Consider the following 15,717-nt stretch of genomic DNA (forward strand, 5'->3'; position numbering starts at 1 on the left):
CCTGAAAATGAGGCAATCCGGGGATTTAATTTAATAAACCATCTGAAAAAGATCCAATGCAGTTCTGCATTGCACTGAATTCCTTCATGGAGCACAGTGCCGTATAAGGGTATTCCACAGTATTCTGGATGACTAGGAGTGAGTCTGTATATGATAAATGAGGTAATATATGTAAGCAGTGATGGGCTATGTGATAATTATTTTACTTGGAAAAGAGCCCTTTTGTAAGCCTGGGTGGAGAAAGTGAGGGCAAACTTTGCAACTGCTTTGCAGGCCAGCCATGATTTATCACCTTTCACTAAAAGCAGTCTTGACATTTGGAGGTATGATTTTATGGTCCCTACTTCACTCAAACTGTAACATTCACTCAAATTAGTAGCACTTAAACTATAAAGGGTCCACAATAACTGCATAAACATTCTATAATTGATTTTGAAAAAAAAAAAAGGTAAGTTTTACTTCTCCTGTGCTTTAAAGACCAGTATTTTAAGTTTCCTTTTCTCCTTCCCACCCAATCATTAAACGAGACCCGATCTCTGCTCTTCAAAATAAAAAAGAAAGAAAGAAAACACACCCTGAGAAAGTATTCCATGGAATACACATATACTCCCAGATATACATGTGTGCGCATGTGCACACACAGAAAAGGAAGGTGACGAGGTATAAGAGAATCATGGTGTGGAAATAGTCTTGAGCTATAATTAATAATATAGAATTCCAAATAACAAGGCAAACCACTTTTAATGTCAAAACCTAATCCGTGGCATAAGATACTTTTGTTGCTGCGGTACAGCCTTTTCCACAAGACACAGGGTATTTCCGGGTGACTCACATGCATTTATCCAAAGAAACCATTATTTAACTATTCAAGAAATGGGGTTACAGTGCAGAAGAGGCAGATAACCTGGAGGACACAGTTTCTACCTGCTATGGCCAGAACGACCTAGTTTAGAAGTGCTGAATTCAGTTATCCATCCCATCTGACACTGTTTCGTAAAGCTCTGCTCCAAGTAACTTCTCCATTCCCACCTCACCCCTCCCTATTCTTCCTCTGCCATATGCCTGCTCTGGAGAGCTCAACAGAGGAGAAAGACCCTGTCTCCAAGTTCTTATTACCCTGCTCTATTCAAGTTCACAAGGCCGCACGTTTACTCAGCCATGTCTCACAGTGCGCCACAAGAAACAGAACCGGAACCTAACCTCTCACTCAGACTAACACGTGCGCCAGTTAACTTCCTGTGTATCATCCAAGGGGCCACTAATCCCATCCAGCCCAGCTGAGGCCACACCAGGCCTGTGCATCAGCCACCTGCCAATTTCAACTCCAGCTGAATTCTGAAAGCTGAGCTCTTCTGCTAAACAGTGCCACGCTGTTGAAGAAAACGTGGTGGATTCCGAACAGAAACCTCCTCCTCCACGACCGAAAGGATTCTACCGCACTGCCCAAGTAAAATGCCTGAGACACTTGCTTGGTTTATCTCCAAAGCACCAAACATAAGCCAGGTCCATCTAAGCCTCACAATACCTCTGTGTGAGCTCTAAATCCCATTTTATTTCTCTAGTTTTCTTTAGAGAAAAACAGCTCTGGTGCTGTGAATTCTGCAAGGCGTTCACTGCAGATAAGAAAAAGAAGACAGAAGAACCAGTTCCCAGGGAGAGGAACCACATCTCTGAATCAACTGCTAAAAATGCATGACTAAAATAACAATGGAAGAAGAGTCACCCTAAACTGTCATTTTCATATGAGTAGCTTCCTGGTTTATTTGGTTTGGAGTTTTGCATTTTAACAGGAAAGCATAAGTGTATGTGAGCCCACAAAAATAGGTTTCTTCAGTGGCAGATTGGCCTGTAAATCCTCCAGCGTGAAAGTTAGATCCCTCTTGTGGGATCATCAAAAGACTATAGTGAAGAAGGCCTTTAAAAACAATTTGAGATGTTTCTGATTTGCTGTCCATTTATCTGTAAAAATGGTATTATCCCCCACAGTAGCTATTAATGAGGGTAAAGTTTTGTTTTTATTTTTTTTAGGGTTTTGTTTTTCTAGTTTTGTGACCAACAGCACAGCTTAAATGCTAACTGTTTATAAGGGTTACAGACACAATTTTGGCAATTACTAGGGACCAGGGATTAAATCCAGTGATCTTATCTCAAGCATTCTGAAGAGGTAATCATCCAGAAGCAAAAGTTTAAAATACCTTGCATTAGGTTGTAAGGGTTTCTCTGTAGGAGCATATAGTTCGGTTGTAAATTAAGAAGCAGAAAGGTTGAGATGCCTCCACATAAAATATAGAGGAATTACATACAAGCATTCAAACCTTCACTGAGGTATGGAAAATACTTCAAAAGATGACTAGACACAGACTCTGAAATAGCAGTTCACGCAATTAAATTCCAATGGCTTTGGAAAATAAACCACCATACATCAGTTGGATAACTGCAAAAAACAACTTATGCACAATCAACCTCTACTCTGGGTAGTCTGGGATTTCTATAACTGACACGTCTATAATTAACAACTGCACCATCTTCATTTTCCTAGGCAATCTCTTCATAAAAGTACAGGAAAAGAAACTGCAGAGTAACACAGACCCAAGAAGCAAATCTAGCCAAGAAAAACCCCTCCTTCAGAGGCTATACCACTCACTTGAATGCACAAAAAGATGAAGACTAGGGGATTACCTCACCTACAATCTGTCTATCAAGAAAACAGACACGGTGCCAATTTACCTTACAGAATTGACATTAAGCTGATAAGATTTCACATTATAATCTTTACAAAGAGGAAACACAGTACAAAATTCATAAATCTCCCCAGTAGCCTACTCTTCAATCGTTTCTTAATCATGGTTGATTATTTTAGTCCCCTGCAAATACAAACACATCTAGATGTGTTTAAGCTGGCTATAAAACACAGCAAATTCTGCTATTATCTCACGGGGCCAGGGAATGAGGTGTTCGAGGACTCCCATTATCACAGATAAATTTCCAATTCCCAAAAGATTAACATAAAATCAAGCCATAGCAATGTCTTTAGTGTAGGCTAGCTTTACTTTGATGAAAGGAAATGCATGTTAAGATGCTGTACCTTTATAAACTCTAGCCATTATGAAAATAGCAAAATGTGAGACGCTTCTACCATAACTTCTAGCTTTGGATAAATCAGCTTTCAGTAAAGATGAAAATACAAATTTGTAAAAGAAAAGGGGGATAACTTAAAGGATAATCACCAACGCTATGAAACGGTTATGGATTTTTTAGGCTCCTTTAAAACCAGGACTCTTATTCCAGCCTTAGAAGAGACCCAAGAGTTATCAAATTCATCCTTCCACAAAGTGCTGGATTTCCTAGTAAAAAAGTTTTCTGTCTTGAATAGAATATGGCCAGGAAGAATAGTCTCAAGTACTTTTATTATTTATCTCTCTTTAATTTATTATTTTTTAATTAAAGTGAAAGTGAAGTCGCTCAGTCATGTCTGACTCTGCGACCCTGTGGACTGTAGCCCTACCAGGCTCCTCCATTCATGGGATTCTCCAGGCAAGAATACTGGAGTGGGTTGCCATTTCCTTCTCCAGGGGATCTTCCCGACCCAGGGATCGAGCCCACATCTCCCACATTACAGGCAAACGCTTTACCCTCTGAGCCACAAGGGAAAAAGTATAGTCAATTCTCTACCATATGCAAAAATAGACAGCCAGTGGGAACCTGCTGTCTAGCACAGCTCTGGGCTCTGTGACAACCTAGATGGGTGGGATGGGGGTGGCGGTAGGAGAGAGGTCCAAGAGGGAGGGGATATATCTATACAAAGCAGATACACTTCATTGTACAGCAGAAACTAACACAGATTTATAAAGCAATTACATTCTAACAAAAATAACTCAGGAAAAAAAATGTAGAGTCAAGATTATTCCTAAAGGAAGTAATTCCAGCATATTTTTACATTTTATTGTAATTATTTATATTCCTTATTACTATTAAAGTGGCCTCCTTGCTTTTCTTAGAGCAGCAGTATTTAGCAGAAATATAATGTGAGCCATATACTTAATTTAAAATTTTCTAGTAGCTACTTTAAAAAGTACAAAGAAGTAAAATTCAAATTTCAATAAATTTTATTTAAAATGGTCATTCTAAGTATTATGCTTTTATTATGCAACTTCTTCCCTGGGTCTTTCCTGGGTCAGGAAGATCCCCTGAAGGAGGAAATGGCAACCCACTCCAGTATCCTGGACTGGAAAATCTTACGGACAGAGGAGCCAGGTGGGCTGCAGTACATGGGGTCACAACGAGTCGGGCACGAATGAGTGACTAACACTGACTTACTTACTTATGTAATTAATATAAAAATGACGAATGAGATTATTTTAACTTTTTGTCATACTAGATATTCAAAAGTTGCTGTATATTTTATACTTACTGCACATGTGAGTTTAAGCTAGCCACACTTCAAGCGCTCGATAGTCACATGTAGCCAATGGCCATCCTACTGGACAGCACAATCTGAAATTAGTAACTGTTCAAGGAACTGAAAGATTTTGGCTCAGTGGTAGATCATAGTTTCTATGACTGCTGCTGCTGCTGCTGCTGCTGCTAAGTTGCTTCAGTCATGTCCGACTCTGTGCGACCCCATAGATGGCAGCCCACCAGGGTCCCCCATCCCTGGGATTCTCCAGGCAAGAACATTGGAGTGGATTGCTATGTCCTCCTCCAATGTATGAAAGTGAAAATGAAAGTGAAGTCGCTCAGTCGTTTCCGACTCTTATCAACCCCATGGACTGCAGCCCACCAGGCTCCTCCATCCATGGGATTTTCCAGGCAAGAGTACTAGAGTGGGGTGCCACTGAGCCACCTAAAAATGCAACAAGGAGACTTATGAAAGGGTGAGAGTCCAATCTCTGGAGGGGCCTGGGTAATATCTTTTTATTAACTTTTTATTTTATACTGGACAATACTTGATTAACAATGCTATGTTAGTTTCAGGTGTACAGTAAAGTGATTCAGTTATCCATATGCAGCTATCTATCCTCTTCTGATTCTTTTCCCATTTAGGTTGTTGCATAATACTAAGCAGAGTTCCCCGGGCCACAGAGCAGGTCCTTGATGGTTACCCATTTTATAGCAGTGTGCACATGTCCATCCCAAACTCCCTAACTCCCCTCCTCCCACCCATCCCCATCTGGCAGCCGTAAGTTCCTTCTCTAAGTCTGTGAGTCTGTGTCTGTTTCCGTTAATAAGTCCACTTGTATTATTTCTTTTCAGAGTCCGCATATAAGCAATATCATACGATATTTCTCTTTGTCTGATCTGAGTGGTTTGTCTTGCCAAGGAGACCACTGTATTGAGTGGTTCCTGTGTGCCCAACACTGTGATACAGTGACAATTTTGCAAAAACTAACTCACTTAATCCTCTCAACAGCTCATGGAGGCTGCTACCCTTACCATCTGCATTCACAGATGAGAAAACAAAAGCACAGGGTACTACCCAAGATCACAGAGCAAGTCAGTGACAGAGCCAGGATTCAAACTTGGACAGTTTGGTTCAAGTTCACATTCCTAGCCACTAAACTCTGCTATTCTCCATGTTTTTATTTTTCAAATATGAGAGTTAATCATAAGGCAGCATTGTTTTTAGCTATTTTTCTCCCAATCTAGGGCAGTTATTTTTCAAGCCATGTGGGGGGTGGGAAAGGCACAAGGAGACGGGACTCCAGAAAATCCTATCGATCCCCTCAGCAAACAGAGCAGCTCCATCTTATCTATTGGAGTTCCACACAAGATTTTATTTGGGGGTAAGGGAAAGGGTAAACTCATTGATTCAAATATATTGTAGCTGTATTATCAGAATTCTAAATTTTCTGAGCCTCCTGTATCTCTCAAGTCTCCTCCTTAATAAAAGTTCCCAGTCAGAAACTCATACCTTTTTTTCTGAACTCATTCAAAAGAATTAAATTTTTTTTTCTTAAAGGGTTCATTTTATTTCCTCTTACCAGGTTCTTGTTATGTCTAATTGGCATCTCTGTGAGAAGGGAAAGGCAACCCACTCCAGTATTCTTGCCTGGAGAAGCCCACGGACAGAGAAGCCTGGTGGGCTATCGTCCATGGAGTCACAAAGAGTCGGACACGACTGAGTGGCTCACACTTGTGCTCACTTACTTCCTCCGGCCACTCCAGTCCCCATCATTTTCCTACCACTTGGTTCTTTCTTACAAGGCAAGGTGCCTGTGCCATGCTTCAGCTTGGAATCTTTTGATGGCTTTCTATTTCAAGGCAGTGTTTTATTCCCTAAAGGAGTCAAAGAGTATTTATTAGAAGGCTTAAATAACTGTGCAACACCGAGCTCAACACATATTTTTTTTTTAACTGCAGGACTTATGAGAGTGTTTCTCAAAGCATCTTACCACGGCGCCTTTCTCTGCCACCACACATCCCTGGGAATTAGAACAGTGGAGTCAGGACCATAAAAGTGGACGGCGAGGGTAGTCGCCTGGCAGGCTTGTAAGAAGCATTAAATGAGCTGATCAACAAAAGGTGCTCAGCATAGCACACAGTGCATTCAAAGGTGGTGATTATTTTAATTATTTTCGTGACACATTTTAGGAACAATGTCCTATGGGATCTGTTAATAGTTAAAAGTACTTAGACACATTAAACCCTTCAAAAGTGGTCTCCACCTATCTACCCACCTGCTCCTTCCTCTCCTCCATAACCCCTACACACACACACAGATCAGTACAAACTGCCCTCTGCCCTTCCCTGAAAATTCCATGTTCTTTCCTGTTTCTATACCTTGGCACAGGATGTTCCCTTTCTTTGTTTCATGTTTTTCCTATTCTCCCAGTTCTTGGGGTTTTGGGAGCAGGGACCCTGTCATATTCTGCTTCCCCAGGAGATAACTGTTTACTGATCACATGAACCAGGCCTGGGAACCGAAATGGCAGCAAAGCCGTGCACTCAAAACCAGATTTGACCTTCGAAAAGTTTACCGTATTAGTTCAGGGATTTTTGAGAACAAGCCCACGGTTCTCCTTGCTTGGCCCTGCAATAAACCTTTTTTTGGCCCCAAACTCAGACATGTCGGTTTGGCCTCACTGTGTATCAAACACAGGAACCTGCATTCAGTAACAAAGGAACCTGCATTCAGTAACAGGAGGATGGAGTCATACAGGACACAGTCAAACGCCAGCAGAGAGACAACGAGGCCTTTGGTGACCCAAGGTGCCTCAGGATGACCTTTCATTTTGCTGGAAGAGGAATATGTGTTTAACCCTAAAACACGTATCCTTTTTCATTAACGCTTAAGGATATTTAAAAAATCACTGTTCATTAAAAAACAAGTTTACCATATGGACAGAGATCATTGTACATTTGCCAAAATCCACAGAACATACAACACCAAGAGTGAACCCTCACGTAAATTACGGACTTTGAGTTATATGATGTGTTAATGTGGGTTCATTGACTGTAACAAAGGTGCCACCCTGCTGTGGGGTGTTGATCGTGGGGAAGCACTGTGGGCGGGACACTGTGCTTTCCACTCAAATTTGCTATAAACCTAAAACTGCCTTAAAAAATACAGCCTATGTTTTTTGGGGTTTTTTTGACCACAGCATGTAGCTTGCAGGGTCTTAGTTCTCCAACCAGGGACTGAACCCGTGTCCTCTGCCATGGAAGCATGGGGTCCCAACCACTGGACTGCCAGGAAATCCCCTACAATGTTTTGGGCTTTTTGTTTTTGTTTTTTGGGGTGCATTGGGTCTTAGCTGTGGCATGTGAACTCTTAGTTGTAGCATGTGAGATCTTGGTCCCTGCCCAGGTATCAAACCTGGGCCCCCCTGCATTGGGGGCGCAGAGTCTTAACCAATGAACCACCAGGGATTCCCCCCTAGAGTCTATTTTTAAGTTATCTAATACAACACCAATTGTAATTAATGTATATCAAAATTGAAATAAAAATTTATTTCATTTTCTTAATACAAAGCTGAGAAGGCAATGGCAACCTACTCCAGTACTCTCGCCTGGGAAATCCCATGGATGGAGGAGCCTGGTAGGCTGCAGTCCATGGGATCAGTAAGAGTGGGACACGACTGAGCGACTTCACTTTCACTTTTCACTTTCATCCACTGGAGAAGGAAATGGCCACCCACTCCAGTGTTCTTGCCTGGAGAATCCCAGGGACGGGGAGCCTGGTGGGCTGCCCTCTATGGGGTCCCACAGAGTCAGACACGACTGAAGCGACTTAACAGCAGCAGCAAACTATAAAACATGCATGTTTTATGCCGATTTACACACGGATGCTTAAATGCGTACACCCCAATGTGCTACTAATAAGGTAAAAAGAGCCAACTATCAACCACCAAGGTCAGAACCTTTCACATGCTTATCCAATTGTGTCAGTTACCAAGCTACATGTATCCTTTGGGCAGGACAGTTTCCTCCACAGGAAAAGAAAAGTCAAAGGAAGACCTGAACACCGAAACCAATGTATAAACATGAAGACCAGTCAGAGAAACAAGCGCTCAGGTGAAACAGTCCTTCAGAGGATAAGAGGCAGCCTGCGGTAGGTGCCAAGGGGAGAGGAAGACCTTCCCCGAACCCAACTCCTTGTGCAAATGGAAAGAGGGTGTGGATCCTGAGAGGTGAGGAAACAGATCAAATGTGATCATTTTTCAGAGGGACCACTCTGAGAACTGGGCAATGATATCCCAGGGCCCACGGCAATCACAGGCTCTTCCTTACCCTAAGGAGGGCTTGACTCTCAGGGGTCTGCCATCATTTCAACGCTGGCAACTATTCAACCACGGTCCCTTACCTACCAGCCTACAAAGCTCTCAAGAAACAAATGCCTGAGTGGGTCTCTCTCAAAAGTCTCTTCTCCTGAATGTCTATAAGGCTGCAAAACAGCAGGGCTTGCTTATTACCAAAGGGCATATTGCTCTAAGAGTCTCTTCTCAAGAGAGGTAACGTGACTGTCTAAATGGTGAACCGTGGGTTTGCTTAAAGCCCAAAGAAAACATGCGTCATGAGGAATCTTAAGAGGAACAAAACTCCCATTTTACAAGCTCCCACAAAAAAAGCTTCAATGGTCATGCTCACAATAAATGCTTTTTTTTTTTTTTTACCCTCTTTGAAGAGGAGAGTATAGAAACAAACGAAAAATAAAAGCAGCTATATCCACCCCATACGTGGGAGTGTTCTCCTTGATATGTAGCTGGAACATCAAAACCCCAGCTACCCTACTTGATTATTTTTAAAGAGAATGAATGACTTAGGGGAGGAGACTCTCATTACAGCCTCCTCATGGGCTGAAAGCAAAGGGAGCTGCCACGCACACACCCTTATTTCCTCCCCCCAACCGCCCCCAGCCCCATGCAAGCCCTAGGGGGTGTCCTTGCTTCTCACAGCATCAGAGCAGGTCCCCGCATCCACCGAAAGGTGTTACGAGGGAGGCCGTGCTGGGAATCACAGGATGCTTAGAAACCAGGCTGAGGCTGACAAGCCGGGTCCCCGGGCTGCGCTGTGGCCTCTCCACTCCTCACACACGTGCGCTTACCTCCCGCAGCTCCAGCCTCTGGCCCCCCGCCTCCAGGCACTCCTGCCCCGTGCTCTCCACAGACAGCGTGCACTCGATGACACTGCTGTCCAGCAGGCGAATGCGGGTGACAAAGCAGTTCTTGCTCAGGACGTTGTAGCGCCGCGTCCGGCGCAGCTTCAGGCCGAAAGGCATGGCTCTGCAGGCCTGGGATGCTGCCCTCGTGTCCTGGCGCCCACGCCCTTGAGATGGCCTTAGCAGCTTCGTGATGGGGCACTACCACCCGTGTGGAAAAAGGCGTCCATGCCCGGCGTGGCGCTCCGGAGGGTCGCTGCAAACACAAATGTAGCAGCAAGGTTACGAGCTGGAAGGGAAGCTCCAGGCGGCACATGTTTCTCCCACATGAGCACATTCCCCCTGAGGCCCAGATTCAAGAGCCTGCAAACTGATGCTCCCAAGCGCCTTGGTGGAACCCTTGCACTTGACCTTATCTTACAATGGTGATATGACAAGATCCACTTTATGGCTAGAGACACAGATGTTCAGAGAATTAAAAGGACTCATCCAAGAACCCACATGGCAAAGCCAGTATTCAAACCAATGTTTATGCAACTTCAATTTACATTTTTTAAGAGATCATATTTCATTTATTAGATAGGCACAGACAAAAAAAAATTAGTAATACCCATCACTGAGGAAAATGCTGGGTAACATTTTTTGGTGAGAGTATAAACTGATGAAATGCTAAAAAACAAAGCTTGGTTACTAATAATACATAAAACTTTAAATGTATATATCCTTTTACTCTCTGAACTACTTCAAGAAATATTTTCTAGAGATACATTTGTCCAAGTTTGAAAAGGACATCCCCTGAAAAATTGTTTATAAGTAGCACTCTAGTATTGTGCCTGGAGAATCATGGACAGAGGAGCCTGGTGGGCTATAGTCTGTAGGGCTGCAAAGAGTTGGACATGACTGAAGCAACTTAGCACGTACATATAGCATAAAATGAAACATTTTCTCTATCAACAGAGGATTGGTTACGTAAGTAGTACTATACCCACAGAGTGTAAAAATGTGTTATCACTGACAATTGAAATAAATATATCATTTGCAAAGTTGTTTGAATTAGGCTAGGTAGCTAGTGTTTTTAGTGTGGCAATCTAGGACATGGAATTAAATGGAATTAAAAAAAGCAAGATGCTTACTGTATGCATAGATTCCAGTTGCATAAAATTAAAAATATGTAGAGAAAGACACATTCTTGTGTATATATTAAGTGTTTCTGAAAGGATGCACAGAAAACTGCTGGGTGGCTGCTTCTTGGGAGAGAAATCTTTTACTTTTCTGTGTGTTCTAACAAAGATTTATTCTTAATCTACATACAGAGCATCACTTTTATAATTGAAAAAAATAGGTAACCAAAACGTGTGCTGCGAGATCACTGATGACAGAAGGAAAAGTTACTCTATTAACTCTGGTTGAGTTAAAAACTGAATATTTATGACAACGCAGGTAAAGAAAATCTCTTTCAATGTATGAAAGTGAAAGTGTTAGTCACTGAGTTGTGTCCCACTCTCCGTGACCCCATGGACTTGCAGCCCACCAGGAATTCTCTTGCCTGGAGTGGGTAGCCATGCCCTTCTCCAGGGGATCTTCCCGGCCCAGGAACTGAACTCTCTCCTGCACAGCAGGTGATTCTTTACCCTCTGAGCCACTGGGAAGCTCCTTCGGTGTACCCATGGTAGTTTTAATGATGGCTGTTTCAGGTGAATAGAATTATGAGAGACTTTGTGGTTTAATGTTCCTTTGACTACTCTTGATTTTCTGTTTTTATTGTTGTGAACACTGCTTTAATGATCGGGGAAAACACAGTGAATAAAATATTATGTTTACTTAAGAACCAACCTTCTATTAAAACCATCCAACAGCTTGTATTGAAGTCAGTGTAACCATAAGGTTGGAGAAGTCTAAGATAGGCAGCAATACTTGGAGTTCAATAAGATATTTATCTCTCATTGCCCCTCTTTACCCAGCTATCACAAAGTTTGCTGCAAGTATCATTAACTTCAAATTTCTTAAGTCTCTTCTCTATTCTTTTTTAGATAAACTTTTTATCTTATATTGGAGTATAGATGATTAACAATGTTGTGTTAGTTTCTGGTTTATAACAAAGTGATTCAATTATACACATACATGTATCCTTTCTCAAATTCTTTTCCTATTTAGGTTGTTACATAATATAGCCTGTCCATTCGAGAAAGAAGGAGTGAAATTTGAACTTTTTTTAAACTTTTAAATTTATTGTCTCATTTCAACCCCATTACCAGCTCTCTGGTGTTGATTTATAATCCCTATTTTACAGATGGAAAAAGTGGGATTCAATAATTTAAGCAATTCATTGATCCTGAACTTAAAATCTAATCTTGCTCCTCTTTTAACATTATTTGTCTTTATTTTTAATACTTATTTTATTTACTGTATTATCTTATTTATTATTGGGTGATAGAAAATGAGATGAATATGCATTTAATTATTAATTATAAATTAGTAATTAATGATGAGTTAGTCTGCAACTTTTTTTTTTTAAGAAAAAGTGAATACATGAATTCTTTAATGTACTTAAAATCACAGCTGTATCCTTTTTTCACCAAATATTTAGACAGATGTGGGGAACCACCCTATTCTCATTTTATTCCTTTACAAAATGCTTGATGCAAAAGCCCATCACCAAACTACACCAAATTTAACTCACTAATAACAAGATTTACTGACCCCCAGATGTCCCATGAATGCCAGTGATGACATTATTGCCATGGACAACACAAGAATAAAATAACAACAACAAAAGCAGCTTTACCATCCGCCCTGTGCCAGCAAGGCTCTCACTGGAAGGTTTCCAATGCTCTCATCTTCCAAAGAAGCCAGACATGTCCACATGGCCTCTCTGTTCAACTTTCTGTTTCCCGTGAAGCATAAAGAACCATCTCCTGTTCATATGATCGTTTTGTTAATTTGATTCCCCAAGTCAGGCTGCTACCTCTGAGCCCCCAACACTTAGATAGACAAACAGGAATAGCTACTTGCAGGAATTCTTGAATTAATAATTCTAATGGCTTCAATATTTAGAAATCACTCCTTGTCAGAAATCACCCCAGGCCTCAAGCCAGGAGGTTGTCAGGACACAACCCTACAACACAGCCAAACACACTCCCGAGACTCTCTGGGCCAGCCTCTGATGTCTGCCCTCGGCACATTCCTTAGCGTGACAGGTACATGTTTTATGAAGGCTTAAAATACATATGCAAGAGACCTGGGCTTGGTAAAATAGATGAATGTTTCTAAATCACTTTATGTTGGCAGAGTGTCGTGTTTACCTCCAAGATAGGCCAACCTGATGATCTCCTGATATCGGCAGAAAAAAACACGGAGGGACCCACCCAAAAAAGGAGAAAAAAGAGAGAGAGTATCAGCATTCAACTACGGAGTCCTTAAAGAGTTTACCCCTCTCACATTTCCATGAACTTGCTAAAACACAGGGCAGGAGACATCAAGATTCGATCCCTATACTGAAAAACTAGAGAGGCTCAGAGAGAGAAAAATATTTGCTCTGTGGGCACAAGTCACATTTCTCATCCTGGGCCGGCACTTCACCTTTGGGCGTGTCACTCTGAATACCTAGGAAAGAATGCGGCTGGCTTGGTGCACATGGATCCCAGCCACTGCTAAACACAGTCCCTGCTTTTAAATACATATTTGACAGGACACGATCCATAATACAGGGATAAAAAGTACACCGTACAACAACGTGCACAGATAAACACTGTTTTTATAATGAACAAAAACACACAAATAAATGGGGGAAAAAGTAAGTTCACCAAAATGACTGTTATCTCAGGGCCCCATGGTGATGGTATCAAGCAGAACTCTCATTTTATATTTCATATATTGTACAATCATCCATCAGTCTCTGCAGGAAATTGGTTCTAGGACCTCAACAGAGACCAAAATTCGAGGATGCTCAAGTCCTTATGTAAAACAGCACGGTGTTTGCAAAGAACCTATCTTATACTTTAATTCATCTCTAGATTACTTACAATACCTAATACAATATAAATGCTTTGGAAAGAGCTGGCCAGTCTGGCAAACTCAAGTTTTGCTTTTTGGAACTTTCTGGAACTTTCCTTTTCAAAAATATTTCTGAAGTTGGTTGAACCCACATATGTGGATCCCGTGGCTACAAAGGGCCAATTGTATTTCTGAATTGTTCTAACATTTTACAACTGCCTTATTTTTATAACTAAAGATTCTTTTCAAATATACTAGCTACAGAAAATGGTACATCAGGTGCAACATCTGACAATACACCTCCTAGAAAATACTTATTTTAAGTTTTAAAGAACTTTTGAAATCTTCATTTTGCCAGACACTTGCCAGGTAAACTGTCAACAAAAAAGCTTAAAAGAAAACTGGTCTGGTTCCTCTAAAAGTCAATGTCATGAAAAAAAAATTGAACAGAAAGGACTGGAGGCAGACTGCTCCAGAGTAAGAGAAATTCTGGAGTTATAAAAACAAAATGCAATGGGTGACCTTCATAAAACCGAGCTTGGAAAAAAAAATAGTTATAAAACACATAAGACATTAGGGAAATCTGAAATAGGGAGTAGAAATGAGATGATATGAATGTTTTATGGTTTTCTTCTTTTTCAATAGTGGAACTGTGGTTATGTTCATCCCAGATTGCTTAGTGGTAAAAAATCTGCCTGCAATGCAGGAGACATGGGTTTGATTCCTAGGTCAGGAAGATCCCCTGGAGAAGGAAATGGCAACCCACTCCAGTATTCTTGCCTGGGAAATCTCATGAGCAGAGGAGTCTGGCAGGGTCTATGGGGTCGCAAAGAGTCAGACACAACTTAGTGACTAAACAACAACAACAACATTATATATTTAGGTGTAAAAAGTCACTCACTTAACAGAAGGAGAGAGAATTCCAAATGAGCTGAGCAGTTCTAAGATTCAAAGTTTAATCTCAGGGAACAGGACACACTCAAACCTTGGTAGGAGAACTGGATTCATCCAGAGAGGCTGAGAATGGGTGTCAATTATTTATTCTCAGTTTACTCATTCATAAAGATAAACTCAACCTCAGACTGTGCTCAGTTGCTCATTCATGTTCGACACTCTGTGACCCCATGGACTGTAGCCCACCAGGCTCCTCTGACCATGGGAATCTCCAGGCAAGAGTACTGGAGTGGCTTTATTCACCTGTAAAGATAATCTCTTCCCAGGTGTTTGTGAGGTGCCAATGAGAAAACATTTCCTGGGTGTGCTCAGTAAGTGTGGGTGTTTTCCCCTCCTATGCCCCTAGCTGTGAGCTGGGTTTGCTCAAGGATAGCAGAGCAGGTGTGTTTCAAAAGGACTTGAGGATCTTGGCACCTACTGTGGACAAAGTCTTTTAAAAGAGAAAACAGGCAGGGACTTCTCTGGTGGTCCAGTGGTGGAGACATTGCCTTCAAATGCAGGGGGTGTGGGTTCGATCCCTGGTCAGGAGACATATCCCATATGCCTTACAGCAAAAAAAAAAAAAAACCCAAAACATAAAAGAGAAACAGCACTGTAACAAAGTCAATAAAGACTTTTTAAATGGCCCACATCCCTCCCCCTCAAAAAAAAATTTAAAAAGAAAAAGGCAAAACAAAGAATATAAAGTTTAGCATGAAGCAATGACAATTCCATGGTGAAACCTGACCAAGTGTAAAACAAAATCATGGCCTCTCCCAGCACTGCTCTCTTGCCATCCCCCTGACTCTGACATCTGGAGCAGAAATGAACCAGCCATTAGAGGAAATGTCCCATTACCAGCCCATCCTCAGTGGGTCAGAAGACTGTCATCTCAGGCAATAACGTGTGTAGAGTGCGTGGTGTCAGCAACTGGTTTGGGGTTTGGTTTCTTTGGCTTGTTTTTTGGTAGAAGGTTGATTCTAAACTGTCTTTGGTTTTATAACTCATTTGACTGTGTCTCGGAGAAGGCAATGGCACCCCACTCCAGTTCTCTTGCCTGGAGGATCCCATGGACGGAAGAGCCTGGTAGGCTGCAGTCTGTGGGGTCGCGAGGAGTCAGACACGACTGAGCGACTTCACTTTCACTTTTCACTTTCATGCATTGGAGAAGGAAATGGCAACCCACTCCAGTG

The 15,717-nt window shown here is 41.7% G+C and overlaps 1 protein-coding gene across 1 annotated transcript in view; it reads right to left on the reverse strand.

Moving 5' to 3' along the window:
• The window catches only part of PTPN14 (protein tyrosine phosphatase, non-receptor type 14), a 190,038-nt gene that overhangs the window by 108,369 nt on the left and 65,952 nt on the right, over positions 1-15,717 (reverse strand). Inside the window, exon 2 of the mRNA XM_010853060.1 lies at positions 9,545-9,854. Coding sequence (XP_010851362.1) covers positions 9,545-9,718 — 174 coding nt within the window. The 5' untranslated portion in view covers positions 9,719-9,854. The remainder of the gene's footprint in view (positions 1-9,544; positions 9,855-15,717) is intronic.

Source organism: Bison bison, unplaced genomic scaffold (genome assembly GCF_000754665.1).
Source record: "Bison bison bison isolate TAMUID 2011002044 unplaced genomic scaffold, Bison_UMD1.0 scf7180017864322, whole genome shotgun sequence".
NCBI lineage: Eukaryota > Metazoa > Chordata > Mammalia > Artiodactyla > Bovidae > Bison > Bison bison.